Source organism: Zonotrichia albicollis, chromosome 33 (assembly GCF_047830755.1).
Source record: "Zonotrichia albicollis isolate bZonAlb1 chromosome 33, bZonAlb1.hap1, whole genome shotgun sequence".
NCBI lineage: Eukaryota > Metazoa > Chordata > Aves > Passeriformes > Passerellidae > Zonotrichia > Zonotrichia albicollis.
In genome coordinates, this window is record NC_133851.1 from 621,627 (window position 1) to 634,800 (window position 13,174).

Below are 13,174 nucleotides of genomic sequence, written 5' to 3' on the forward strand. Positions count from 1 at the left end.
AAAAACAACAACAACAACAAAAAAAACCAAAACAAAAAACCTAAATAAACCAAAAACAAAAACAAAAAAAATGCCCCAGTTAGAGACAGTTAACTTTTCGTTTGTCAAACACAGTTACAAGTTTGTTACAAGTTTGTTACAAGTTTGTTACAAGTTTGTTACAATTTTGTTACAAGTTTGTTACATTGTTGCAGTTCAGTGCACTTTAGAGGTTACACCTTTCCCGCTTGTCAGTTTTAACCTTTTCCAAGCGTTTTCCATGGTTTTAGCCGGAAGGAAAGGGTGGGGAAAGGAAAGGAAAGGAAAGGAAAAGGAAAAGGAAAAGGAAAAGGGAAAGGAAAGGAAAGGAGAGGAGGAAGGAAGGAATTGGTTCTCCACAATGACTCTTTCCTTGCTTTTTTTACCAATTCTCACCTTTATTAATTCCAGAATTGCACAGAAAATGACCCACGAGCCCTCCCCCCCCTTTTGCCTAAAGGGAAACTGAGGCAGGGCCCATCCCCCGCCTCTTAAGCACCATCCCTGAGTGGGGAAACTGAGGCACGGGTTCACCCTCTGGCCTGGAGTGTTGCTCTAAACCCTGCTCTGAGTGGGGAAACTGAGGCAGGGCCCCATCAATCCCCTTCCCCCCAGTCCCAAACTGGTCAAACTGGGGCAGGGATCCCCCCAACCCCCTTCCCCCCAGTTCCTGAGTGGGGAAACTGAGGCAGGGCCCCATCAATCCCCTTCCCCCCAGTCCCAAACTGGGGCAAGCACCCCGAGCCCCATTTTCTCCAGTCTCAAACTGGTCAAACTGGGCCAGGGACCCCCTAACTGTGTTTTCCCCAGTCCCAAACTGGTCCAGGGATGCCCCCTCCCCAATTTTCCCAGTCCCAAACTGGGCCAGGGACCCCCTAATCCCCTTCCCCCCAGCTCCCAACTGGTCAAACTGGTCCAGGTCCCCCCCAAACCCCTCTCTCCCAGTTCCCAGCTGGTCCAGGCGCCCCCCCAACTCTGCTTTCTCCAGTCCCAAACTGGGGCAGGGACCCCCTCATCCCCTTTTCCCCAGTCCCAAACTGGTCCAGGGATGCCCCAACTCCATTTTCCCCAGTCCCCAACTGGTCCAGGCTCCCCCCAGCCCCATTTTCCCCAGTTCCAAACTGGTCCAGGCCCCCTCCAACTCCACATTCCCCAGTTCCAAACTGGTCCAGGCCCCCTCCAGCCCCACTTTCCCCAGTCCCAAACTGGGGCAAGGACCCTCCAACTCCACATTCCCCAGTCCCAAACTGGTCCAGGCTCCCCCCAGCCCCATTTTCCCCAGTCCCCAACTGGTCCAGGTGCCCCCCAACTCCATTTTCCCCAGTCCCAAACTGGGGCAAGGACCCTCCAACTCCATTTTCCCCAGCCCCAAACTGATCCAAGGACCCCCCAGCCCCATTTTTCCCAGTCCCAAACTGGTCCAGGCTCCCCCCAGCCCCATTTTCCCCAGTCCCAAACTGGCCCAGGGACCCCCCAGCCCCATTTTCCCCAGTCCCCAACTGGTCCAGGCTCCCCCCAGCCCCACTTTCCCCAGTCCCCAACTGGTCCAGGGACCCCCCAGCCCCATTTTTCCCAGTCCCAAACTGGTCCAACTGGTCCAGGGACCCCCCAGCCCCATTTTCCCCAGTCCCCAACAGCTCCAACCCTTCCGTCCCTGCATCCCCCCCGTCCCGCACCCCCAAGAGCCGCAGCACCCCCAGCTCCCGCAGCCTCTCCCGCGCCTCCCCCTCCCAGCCGCGGTTGGCGCGGGGGTTCCGCGGGGACGGGTGCGGGATCCAGGCCACGGGCACGGCCATGCCCGCGTCCCGCAGCGCCCGGCGCGCCCGCAGCTCGGCCACGCGGCCCAGCGCCACCACCAGGCGCACCCGCAGCGCCCGCACGGCGGCGGCGAGCGCGGCCCCGCACGGCGCCAGCAGCCGCTCCCGCTCCGCCGCCCGCAGCTCCGGAGGGGCCACGTTGCGGCCCGAGGCGGCGAGGAAGAGCAGCGGGCAGAGGTTGTGCACGAAGCAGTGGCGGAAGAAGGCGCGGGGGTCGGGGCAGAGGCTGCGGATGAGCCCCCAGAAGCGGGCGCCGCTCACCTCGGCCCGCGGGCAGCGCAGCCCCAGCACCGGGCGCTTGGGGTGCTCGTGGGGCGGCCGCAGCACCGAGCCCGACACCCGCAGCCACTCGCGGACGTGCCACGCCTCGCCGAACGGCACCTGCGGGGCGGGCGGGGGCGTCAGGGCCGGGGGGACACGGGGGGGACACGGGGGGGACACGGGGGGGACACGGGGGGACAGCCCCGGGCCGCGCAGAGCCACCCCCGTGCCTCAGTTTCCCTCTCCGAGGTTCCCATGGGATGGATTGGGATCTCCCCGTGCCTCAGTTTCCCCTCCATGGGATGGATTTGGATCTCCCCGTGCCTCAGTTTCCCTCCGTGGGATGGACTGGGATCTCCCCCGTGCCTCAGTTTCCCTCCGCGGGATAGATTGGGATCTCCCCGTGCCTCGGTTTCCCTCTCCGAGGATCCCATGGGATGGATTCGGATCTCCCAGTGCCTCAGTTTCCCTCCGTGGGATAGAGTGGGACCCCCCCTGTGCCTCAGTTTTCCTTCCATGGGATGGACTGGGACCGACCCCGTGCCTCAGTTTCCCTCCGTGGGATAGATTGGGATCTCCCCGTGCCTCGGTTTCCCTCCGTGGGATAGAGTGGGACCGACCCCGTGCCTCAGTTTCCCTCCGTGGGATAGATTGGGATCTCCCCGTGCCTCGGTTTCCCTCTCCGAGGATCCCATGGGATGGATTGGGATCTCCCCGTGCCTCAGTTTCCCTCCGTGGGATGGATTGGGACCGCCACCCCCCGTGCCTCAGTTTCCCCTCCATGGGATGGATTGGGACCGACCCCGTGCCTCAGTTTCCCTCCGTGGGATGGACTGGGACCCCCTCCGTGGGATGGATTAGGTTTCCCACCCCCCGTGCCTCAGTTTCCCTCCGTGGGATGGATTGGGATCTCCCCCGTGCCTCAGTTTCCCTCCGTGGGATGGATTGGGATCTCCCCCGTGCCTCAGTTTCCCTCCGTGGGATAGATTGGGATCTCCCCGTGCCTCAGTTTCCCTCTCCGAGGATCCCATGGGATGGATTGGGACCGACCCCGTGCCTCAGTTTCCCTCCGTGGGATAGAGTGGGACCCCCCCCCGTGCCTCAGTTTCCCCTCCATGGGATGGATTGGGACCGCCACCCCCCATGCCTCAGTTTCCCCTCCATGGGATGGATTGGGACCACCACCCCCCGTGCCTCAGTTTCCCTTCCATGGGATGGATTGGGACCGACCCCGTGCCTCAGTTTCCCTCCGTGGGATAGATTGGGATCTCCCCGTGCCTCAGTTTCCCTTCGTGGGATAGAGTGGGATCTCCCCGTGCCTCGGTTTCTCTCTCCGAGGATCCCATGGGATGGATTGGGACCGCCACCCCCCGTGCCTCAGTTTCCCTTCCGTGGGATGGATTGGGATCCCCCCCTGTGCCTCAGTTTCCCTCCCCTAGGACCCCATGGGATGGATTGCCTCTGACCCGGGGTTCATGCCCAGGGTTTTTTGGGGTACCCAGGGGTTTTTGGGGTGTCTCCCCGGTACCCACCCCGGTCTGCGCCATCCCAAAGGGCCCGGGGTTCATGCCCAGGGGTTTTTGGGGTACCCACCCCGGTCTGTGCCATCCCGAAGGGCCCGGGATTCATGCTCAGGGTTTTTTGGGGTTTTTGGGGTGTCTCCCCGGTACCCACCCCGGTCTGTGCCATCCCGAAGGGCCCGGGGTTCATGCCCAGGGTTTTTTGGGGTACACAGACAGTTTCGGGGTACCCACCCCGGTCTGCGCCATCCCGAAGGGCCCGGGGTTCATGCCCAGGGGTTTTGGGGTGTTTGGGGTTTTTGGGGTGTCCCCCCGGTACCCACCCCGGTCTGTGCCATCCCGAAGGGCCCGGGGTTCATGCCCAGGAACAGCACGGCCTTGGGCGAGCGCAGGAAGCGGCGCACGAAGCTCCGGTGCAGCTCCCACGCGTACTCGAGCGGCGCGTACACCACGGCCACGGGCGGGCCCGGCGGCGGCAGCGCCCGGAGCCGCTCGGAGAGAGCGCGCTGGAGCGCCAGGAACCGGCCCGCCACGCCTTCCTCATCATCCTCATCATCCTCATCATCCTCATCATCCTCAGCACCAGCATCATCGGCTCCCGCAGCCCCCGCTCCTTCCTCAGCCGCAGCCCCGGCTCCTTCCTCCGCCTCCTCCTCCTCCTCCTCCCGCTCCATCCCCCATCGCCTGCGGGGACAGGGGAGGTGACAGAGGGGACCTGGGGGGGACAGAGGAGCCCTGGGGGGGACAGGGGAGCTCCAGGGAGGTGACAGAGGGGACCTGGGGGGGACAGAGGGGACAGGGGAGCCCTGGAGGGGACAGGGGAGCCCCAGGGAGGTGACACAGGGGACCTGGGGGGGGACAGGGGAGCCTTGGGGTGACCCAGGGGTGACAGGGGAGCCCCGGAAGGGGACAAAGGATCCCCGGGGGTGACAGAGGGGACAGCGGAGCCCCCAGGAGGGACAGAGTGGACAGGGGAGACCCGGGGGGGACAGGGGAGCCCCGAGGGTGGGACAGAGGTGACCCAGACCCCTGGGGGGTGACAGAGGGGACAGGGGAGCCCCGGGGGTGGGACAGAGGGGACACCGGAGCCCGGGGAGGTGACAGAAGGGACAGGGGAGCCCTGGAGGGGACAGCGGACCCTCGTGGGGGGGGACAGGGGAGCCCCCAGGAGGGACAGAGGTGACCGCAGACCCCGGGGGGGTGACAGAGGGGACAGGGGAGCCCCGGGGGGGTGACACAAGTGACAGCGGGCCCCTCCCGGGGGGGGCGGGCTGTTCTGGCCGTGTCCCGCCCCCTCTCCCCCCCCACCATGTCCCCCCTCCCCCAGCCCTGCCCCCTCCCCCGACGGTCCCTGACAGCCCCGCTCCCCCCGTGACGTCACACAAGGCTCCCCCCGGTGACGTCACAGCCGCCGCGAGCCCACCTCGAGCACGCGCCGCGTCCTCCGCGCTCCGGGCCCCGCCCCCTGCCCCGGCAGGCTCCGCCCCCTCCCCTTCCCGGCGTGCCCCGCGCGCGGCCCCGGTCCTTTGTCTGCGCGCGGAGTTTCCCATCGTGCTTTGCGGCGGGGAAACATCCCCCAAATCACCCCCAAATCCCACCCGGAGCCCCCAAATCCCCCCCCGACCTCCTCCAAACCTCCCAAATCTCACCCAGACCCTCCCGGGGTCCCGAACGCGCGCGGGGCACTCGGGGCCACTCACAGCAGGGGGCGGGGTCTGCTCAGGCCACGCCCCTTCCCACGGTGAGGGGGCGGAGCACGCGGAGCTGCGGCGGCGCGAGGGCGCCCCCGAGCGGGAACGGGAGGGAGCGCCCTGAACCCCCCTCAGTGTCACCGGAGTGTCCCCAAACCCCCCCGGTGTCACCGGAGTGCCCTAAACCCCCCCGGTGTCACCGGAGTGCCCTAAACCCCCCACAGTGTCACCCGAGTGTCCCCAACCCCCCCCCCAGTGTCACTGGAGCGTCCCCAAACCCCCCCTCAGTGTCACCGGAGTGTCCCCAAACGCCCCTCAGTGTCACCGGAGTATCCCCAAACCCCCCCTCAGTGTCACCGGAGTGTCCCCAAAGCCCCTTTGGTGTCACCGGAGTGTCCCCAAACCCCCCCTCAGTGTCACCGGAGCGCCCCCAAACCCCCCCAGTGTCACCGGAGCGCCCCCAAACCCCCCCCAGTGTCACCGGAGCGTCCCCAAACCCCCCCGGTGTCACCGGAGTGTCCCCAAACCCCCCCGCTGTCACCGGAGCGTCCCCAAACCCTCCCGGGTCACCCAGGTGTCCCCCCAACAATCCCCCGAGAGCCACCAAGGTGTCCCCAAGCCCCCTCCTCGTGTCATCCACACGTTCCAAGGTCCCTCCTGTGTCACTGCGGTGTCCCCAAACCGCCCCTGCCCCATCCCCAGGGGTCCCCTTTGTCCCCTCCAGTGCCACCCCCGCTGTCCCCGGGTCCCCTTTGTCCCCGCGCTGTCACCGTGCAGCGCTCGCTGTCACCGCCAGGGGGCACCGGGCCATACTGGGGACACCGGGCCATACTGGGGACACTGGGCTGTACTGGGGACACTGAGGGGACACCAGGCCCTGCTGGTGACACTGTGCCATGTTGGTGACACTGTGCCCTGTTGGTGACACTGTGCCCTGTTGGTGACACCGTGCCATGTTGGTGACACTGGAGGGACACCAGGCCCTGCTGGTGACACTGTGCCATGCTGGTGACACTGTGCCCTGTTGGTGACACTGTGCCATGTTGGTGACACTGGAGGGACACCAGGCCATGCTGGTGACACTGTGCCATGCTGGTGACACCACGTTGGTGCCATCGTTGTCCCCAGCCTGGCGGTGGCAGCTCTGAAAAGTGACCGTTGTTTATTGGAAGCAAATCCAGGGCGTTGGGGACAACACTGGGTGGGGACAGAGGGGACAGAGGGGACACGGGGACACCCCGGGGGGGGACCCCGGCTGAAAACACCGACTGTAAAAAACACCAAAACCGGGGCCACCCCCAAAGTGCCCCGGGGTGGGGACAACGGGCTGGGGACACCCCGGGCAGGGCAGGGACACGGGAGGGGACAGGGATGGGGACAGGGGACAGGGCCAGGGGTCTGTACAGTGGGGAGGGGGCTCAGCTGCGGGGGGGGTCCCGCTCCTTGGGCTCGCTGTCCTCGGGGTACGCGTGCCACGTCAGACGCTCCTCGTAGAACGCGATGACAATCTGGGGACACTTGAGGTTGGCCTCCTTGGCCAGCACCAGGTCAGCCTCGTCCGTGTCCTTCCTGCGGGGACAGGGACAGGATGGGGTGACAATCCGGGGACACAGGGACAGGATGGGGACAGGCTGGGGACACACGGACAGGCTGGGGACACAGGGACAGGATGGGGACAGCCTGGGGACACAGGGATAGGACAGGCTGGGGACACAGGGACAGGATGGGACATGGGGACAGGCTGGGGACACAGGCTGGAGACACAGGGACAGGCTGGGGACAGGCTGGGGACACAGGGACAGGACAGCCTGGGGACATGGGGACAGGCTGGGGTGACAATCTGGGGACACAGGGACAGGATGGTGACAGGCTGGGGACATGGGGACAGGATGGTGACAGGCTGGGGACACAGGGACAGGCTGGGGTGACAATCTGGGGACACAGGGACAGGATGGTGACAGGCTGGGGACACAGGGACAGGATGGGGACACAGGGACAGGCTGGGGACAGGCTGGGGACATGGGGACAGGCTGGGGACAGGCTGGGGACAGGCTGGGGACACAGGGACAGGACAGGCTGGGGACACAGGGACAGCCTGGGGACACAGACCATGGACACAGGGACAGGCTGGGGACACAGGGACAGGCTGGGGTGACAATCTGGGGACACAGGGACAGGATGGGGACAGGATGGGGACACAGGGACAGGACAGGCTGGGGACACAGGGACAGGCTGGGGTGACAATCTGGGGACACAGGGACAGGATGGGGACAGGATGGGGACACAGGGACAGGACAGGCTGGGGACACAGGGACAGGCTGGGGTGACAATCTGGGGACATGGGGACAGGCTGGGGACACAGACCATGGACACAGGGACAGGCTGGGGACACAGGCTGGGGACACAGGGACAGGCTGGGACATGGGGACAGGCTGGGGACACAGGGACAGGACAGGCTGGGGACATGGGGACAGGCTGGGGTGACAATCTGGGGACACAGGGACAGGATGGTGACAGGCTGGGGACATGGGGACAGGCTGGGGACAGGCTGGGGACACAGGGACAGGACAGGCTGGGGACACAGGGACAGGCTGGGGACACAGACCATGGACACAGGGACAGGCTGGGGTGACAATCTGGGGACACAGGGACAGGATGGGGACAGGCTGGGGACATAGGGACAGGCTGGGGACATGGGACAGGCTGGGGACAGGCTGGGGACACAGGGACAGGACAGGCTGGGGACACGGGGACAGGATGGGGACACAGGAACAGGCTGGGGTGACAATCCGGGGACACAGGGACAGCCTGGGGACACAGACCATGGACACAGGGACAGCCTGGGGACACAGGGACAGGATAGGGACAGCCTGGGGACACAGGGACAGGCTGGAGTGACAATCTGGGGACACAGGGACAGGATGGGACACAGGGACAGCCTGGGGACATGGGGATAAACTGGGACACAAACCGGGGGCAAAGGGACAAACTGGAGTCACAAAGTGGGGACACACTGGGGACAAGGGGATAAACTGGGGACACAAATTGGGGTCACAACTTGAGGACAAAGGGACAAACTGGAGACACAAACTGGGGACAAAGGAATAAACTGGGGGACATGGACAGAAACTGGGGACAAAGGGACGAACTGGGGGACACAGACATGAACTGGGGACATGAGGGTCAAACAGGGGACACACAAATGAACTGGGGACAAAGGGACAAACTGGGGGACAAGGACACAAACTGGGGGACAAGGACACAAACTGGGGACACACAAATGAACTGGGGACAAAGGGACAAACTGGGGGACAAGGACACAAACTGGGGACACGAGGACACAAACAGGGGACACAGACATGAACTGGGGACATGAGGGTCAAACAGGGGACACACAAATGAACTGGGGACACAGACACAAACTGGGGGACAAGGACACAAACTGGGGACACGAGGACACAAACAGGGGACACAGACATGAACTGGGGACAAAGGGACAAACTGGAGACACAAACTGGGGACACAGACACAAACTGGGGGACAAGGACACAAACAGGGGACTCAGACAGGAGCTGGGGCTGCCAGGGGACGCTGGGGACAGCGAGGAGGTGGCCTCACCACTTCATGAGGAACATGAGGTCCCCGCAGGAGTCGGTGGCCCCGATGATCTTCTCGGGCTCCAGCCCCCGCTCGAAGCCGCGGGCGATGTCGTTGCTCTGGGGTTTGGGGGAAAAAGGGACGGTTTTGGGAAAATGGGATTGGTTTGGGGAAAATGGGAGGGTTTGGGAAAATGGGATTGGTTTGGGAAAATGGGATTGGTTTGGGAAAATGGGATTGGCCATTCCGGGAGTCCAGGCTCCCGTCCCCATCCCCACCCCATGTCTCTGTCCCCTCCCTGTGTCCCTGTTCCCATCTCTGTGTCCCTGTTCCCATCCCCATGTCCCCATCCCAGTGTCCCCATGTCCCTGGTGTCCCCTCTCATCTCCCATGTCCCCATCCCCATCTTCCCATCTCCTTCCCATGTCCCCTCCTGTTGTCTCCCTGTCCCCTCTCACCTCCCTGTGTCCCCATCCCCATGTCCCCATCCCAGTGTCCCCATGTCCCCGTGTCCCCTCCCTGTGTCCCCCTGTCCCCTCACCTCCCTGTGTCCTGTGTCCCCATCCCCAGGTGTCCCCATGTCCCCTCCCTGTGTCCCCCTGTCCCCTCACCTCCCTCTTCTTCTTGGCCCTGCCGTCCTCTCCGGGCAGTCCCTTGCGCTTGGCGCCCTCGGGGCGCTCGCGGGGCCGCGTCCCCTCGCTGTCCCTCACGTCCCTCATGTCCCTCATCCTGCGGTCCTTGCGCAGGAACTGCGAGATCAGCTCGGGGCAGTCCAGGTTCTTCTCGGGCTCCCACGTGTTGTGCTCCCTGCGGGGACAGGGACAGGGTCAGGGGACACCCAGGGACACTGATAGGACATCCAGGGACACCCTCATGTGCTATGCTCCCTGCGGGGACAGGGACAGGGTCAGGGGACAACCAGGGGACATCTGGGGACACTGATGGGACATCCAGGGACTCCCCCACATGCTGTGCTCCCTGTGAGACACACAGGGACAGGGGACACGGTCAGGGGACAGCCAGGGACAGCCAGGGACACGGTCAGGGGACATCTCACCACCCCCACGTGTTGTGCTCCCTGCGGGACACACGAGGACACGGTCAGGGGACACCCAAGGGACACCTGGGGACACGCAGGGGACATCCAGGGACACCCCCACGTGTTGTGCTCCCTTGGGGACATGGCCAGACACAGGGGACATGGTCGGGGACACTCAGAGGCGTCCAGGGGACATTCAGGGACACCCAGGGACAGGTAGGAACATGGTCAGGGGACACCCAGGGTGCTGTGCCCCCTCCCCGCGCTGTCCCCGCGCTGTCCCCGCTGTCACTCACTCGGAGAAGCCCTTCCACTTGAGCAGGTACTCGGCCTGGCCCCTCACCACGCGCCGGTCCAGAACCTTCTCCACCACATACTCCTCCTCCTCCCCCGAGGACGAGCTGTCGGCTGCCCGCCGGCTCCTCCTGCCCATAGCGCAGCCACCGCTCTGGGGAAGGGACAATGACAGGGACAGGAGTGTCACACAATGTCACCATGGGTCACACAGTGTCACCCTGGCACTGCCCGCCGGCTCCTCCTGCCCATAGCGCAGCCACCGCTCTGGGGACAATGACAGGGACAGGAGTGTCACCATGGGTCACACAATGTCACCATGGGTCACAGAATGTCACCATGGGTCACACAGTGTCACTATGGATCACACAGTGTCACCCTGGCACTGCCCGCCGGCTCCTCCTGCCCATAGCGCAGCCACCGCTCTGGGGAAGGGACAATGACAGGGACAGGAGTGTCACCATGGGTCACACAGTGTCACCATGGGTCACACAGTGTCACCATGGGTCACAGAATGTCACCATGGCACTGCCCGCCGGCTCCTCCTGCCCATAGCGCAGCCACTGCTCTGGGGAAGGGACAATGACAGGGACAGGAGTGTCACCATGGGTCACACAGTGTCACCATGGGTCACAGAATGTCACCATGGGTCACACAATGTCACCATGGGTCACACAGTGTCACCCTGGCACTGCCCGCCGGCTCCTCCTGCCCATAGCGCAGCCACCGCTCTGGGGACAATGACAGGGACAGGAGTGTCACCATAGGTCACACAGTGTCACCATGGGTCAGGGAATGTCACCACGGCACAGGGAATGTCACCATGGGTCAGGGAATGTCACCATGGGGCTGCTCCTGCCCACAGCCCAGCACTGGGGACACGGCATTGTCACCATTGGGGACAGCTCAGGGGGGGATTTGGCATCTCAGCACCCCCAAAGGGACATTTGGGGCTCCTGGAGACCCTTAAAGGGGACAATGGGGTGACCTAGGGATCCCCGAGAGGGATTTGGGGACACCAGGGGATCCCCAAAAGGGATTTGAGGTCATTTTGGGATCCCAAAAAGGGATTTGGGATCATTCTGGAATCCTCAAGGAGGGATTTGGGAACACCATGGGATTCTAAAAAGGGATCTGGGGACACCAGGGGATCCCCAAAAGGGATTTAGGATCATTTGGGGATCCTAAAAAGGGATTTGGGGTCATTTTGGGACCCCCAAGAGGGATTTGGGGTCATTTTGGGACCCCTCAAGAAGAGATTTGGGGTAATTTTGGGATGCCCAAGGGGGGAGCACAGTAGGGGCCGATTCCTATAAACCAGCAGGAATTTAGGCACAAAGAAACACGGTTTGGGCTAAAAAAAAAACCCAGAAAATTTAAGCAGAGCAAAACAAAATTTGGAAGAAATCCCCTAAAACTGAGGGGGAATTTGGGAGCGTCCAAACGGAATTTGGGCTAAACTCCTTAAAGACAAGGACGATTAAAAAAAAGTCGATTTAAGAAAACCCCAGCTGGGGATTTTTCCCTCCCTCCAGGCGGGATTTGAGCGGATTTCGTTCTCCCAACCGCAGCCCCGTGAGGGACGCGGGGAATTCCTCGCTCCGGGCTGGAATTTCCTGCCGGATCCCCGGCTGGGATTCGGGCGGGAACCGGGAGGTTCTGGGGCGGATTCCTGAGGGAAAAGGCGCCGGTTTGGGTGGGAAAAGGCGAATTTCGGAAGGGAAAATCCGCGGCGGAGCCCCCGGGGCGCCGCTCCCGGATCCCGCGCCCGGGAATCCTGAGGGAACAAAGGGAGCGCGCCGTGCTGAGGCCAAAAGCGCCGTTCCAGGGCTGAAATCCGCAGCTCTGAGGGAAAAGCCGCCGGTGTGAGGCGGGAAGCGGCGGTCTGAGGGGGGACGCGGCGGTTTGAGGGCAGAGCCCACAATTTTGGGGTAAAAAGCCGCAAATTCGGGTTCAAAGCGCCGCTGAGGGGCCCGGTGCGCGGGCCTGGGGGCGGGGCGAGGAGCGCGCCGCGGAACGCGATTGGTCAGAGCAGCCGCGCGCCCGCGCGGTGATTGGCTGAGCGCCCCGCCGCTCGCCACAACCCCGTGGCGCCACTATTGGACGGTGGAACCGTCACTCCAAGCACCGCCCCACCTTCGCTGCGTCGCTATTGGTCAGACCGCCTGACAATCCACGCGCCGCCCCGCCTCCCGCTTGTAGCGATTAAATACCGCGCCCGTCACTCCGCGCGTGGCCCTGCCTCCCGCCAGCATCCATTGGCCACCGCGCCTGTCCATCACACCGGCGGACCCGCCCCCACGCTGCCGCCCATTCATCCGCCGCCCGCCGCCGGCGCTACCTGCGCGGGGAGCGGCTCCGGCGCGGGCCCGTCCGCCGCGGTTCGGCCGCCGCTTCGAGCTGCCGCCGCTCCGCGCTCCGCCCGCCAAAACCGCCCGCAGCGCGCAGGCGCCGCCGGCCGCGCTCCGCGCATGCGTCCGCCCGCCTTTCCCCCCTCCCCAGAGCCCACCGCGATTGGCGCATGCGCTGCTCCGGGCGCACCTTGGGGCCGGCGGGCGGGCGGCCCCTTCTCGCCGCCGCCGGGAGTCGCCGCCGCCGCCCCGCTCTGCGCCCGCCGCGCCGCTCTCGCCGAGCTGCGCTGGGCCCGCCGGCGGCCCGCGCTGAGCGACGGCCGCGCCCGCCAATGGGGACCGTCCCCCCGCGCGCCTAGCCAATGAACGCCTGTCTGGGGGCGGGCCCTCCGCCTCTCCAACCAATCCGCGGCGCGCCGGGGAGTCTCCGGGCCGGAGCGGGAAAAGCCGCGCGGGGCGTGGCGACAGCAATTCCCCCCAATCACCGCGGCGCGGGGGCGGGACGTTTCTTGGATCAACCAATCAGCGGCGGCACTGTGGGCGGAGCTCGTTCAGCCACCCAATGGGGCGGCGTCGCCGCGAGGCG

The 13,174-nt window shown here is 64.5% G+C and overlaps 2 protein-coding genes across 10 annotated transcripts; both read right to left on the reverse strand.

Moving 5' to 3' along the window:
• Positions 1-319: 319 nt before the first annotated feature.
• SMUG1 (single-strand-selective monofunctional uracil-DNA glycosylase 1) lies at positions 320-5,421 on the reverse strand. 8 transcript variants are annotated; one of them, XM_074530790.1, is made up of 3 exons: positions 5,040-5,185; positions 3,940-4,331; positions 331-2,216 (listed from the first exon to the last, which is right to left on the reverse strand). In XM_074530790.1, the coding sequence occupies exons 1-3, from the start codon at positions 5,164-5,166 to the stop codon at positions 924-926; spliced, it is 1,812 nt and encodes a 603-aa protein (XP_074386891.1). In that variant the 5' UTR covers positions 5,167-5,185; the 3' UTR covers positions 331-923. The 8 variants fall into 8 exon arrangements, with proteins under 8 accessions (XP_074386897.1, XP_074386896.1, XP_074386895.1 ...); XM_074530793.1 differs by lacking the exon at positions 5,040-5,185 and adding an exon at positions 5,317-5,421 and having other exon boundaries at positions 332-2,216; positions 3,940-4,300; XM_074530791.1 differs by having other exon boundaries at positions 332-2,216; positions 3,940-4,300; positions 5,040-5,103.
• Positions 5,422-6,452: 1,031 nt separating this feature from the next.
• On the reverse strand, positions 6,453-12,936 carry CBX5 (chromobox 5). 2 transcript variants are annotated; one of them, XM_074530637.1, is made up of 5 exons: positions 12,779-12,936; positions 10,240-10,391; positions 9,516-9,711; positions 8,926-9,023; positions 6,453-6,876 (listed from the first exon to the last, which is right to left on the reverse strand). In XM_074530637.1, exons 2-5 carry the CDS (start codon positions 10,374-10,376, stop codon positions 6,726-6,728), a joined length of 582 nt encoding a protein of 193 aa, XP_074386738.1. In that variant the 5' UTR covers positions 10,377-10,391; positions 12,779-12,936; the 3' UTR covers positions 6,453-6,725. The 2 variants fall into 2 exon arrangements, with proteins under 2 accessions (XP_074386738.1, XP_074386737.1); XM_074530636.1 differs by lacking the exon at positions 12,779-12,936 and adding an exon at positions 12,579-12,732.
• Between the last annotated feature and the right edge of the window lie 238 nt (positions 12,937-13,174).

Bases quoted from the DNA above. Each gene is read 5' to 3' on its own strand.
- SMUG1 (XM_074530790.1), bottom strand. From the start codon at position 5,166: ATGGGAAACTCCGCGCGCAGACAAAGGACCGGGGCCGCGCGCGGGGCA. The intron at 4,332-5,039 runs GTGGGCTCGCGG...TGTCCCCCCCAG, and splicing joins GGACGCGGCGCGTGCTCGAG to GTCCCCTCTGTCACCTCCCC. The intron at 2,217-3,939 runs GTGGGTACCGGG...CCCGCCCCGCAG, and splicing joins TCGGGATGGCACAGACCGGG to GTGCCGTTCGGCGAGGCGTG.
- CBX5 (XM_074530636.1), bottom strand. From the start codon at position 12,710: ATGCGCGGAGCGCGGCCGGCGGCGCCTGCGCGCTGCGGGCGGTTTTGG. The intron at 9,024-9,515 runs GTGAGGGGACAG...CCCAAACCCCAG, and splicing joins GGGCCAAGAAGAAGAGGGAG to AGCAACGACATCGCCCGCGG. The intron at 6,877-8,925 runs GTGAGGCCACCT...CTGTCCCCGCAG, and splicing joins CTCATGTTCCTCATGAAGTG to GAAGGACACGGACGAGGCTG.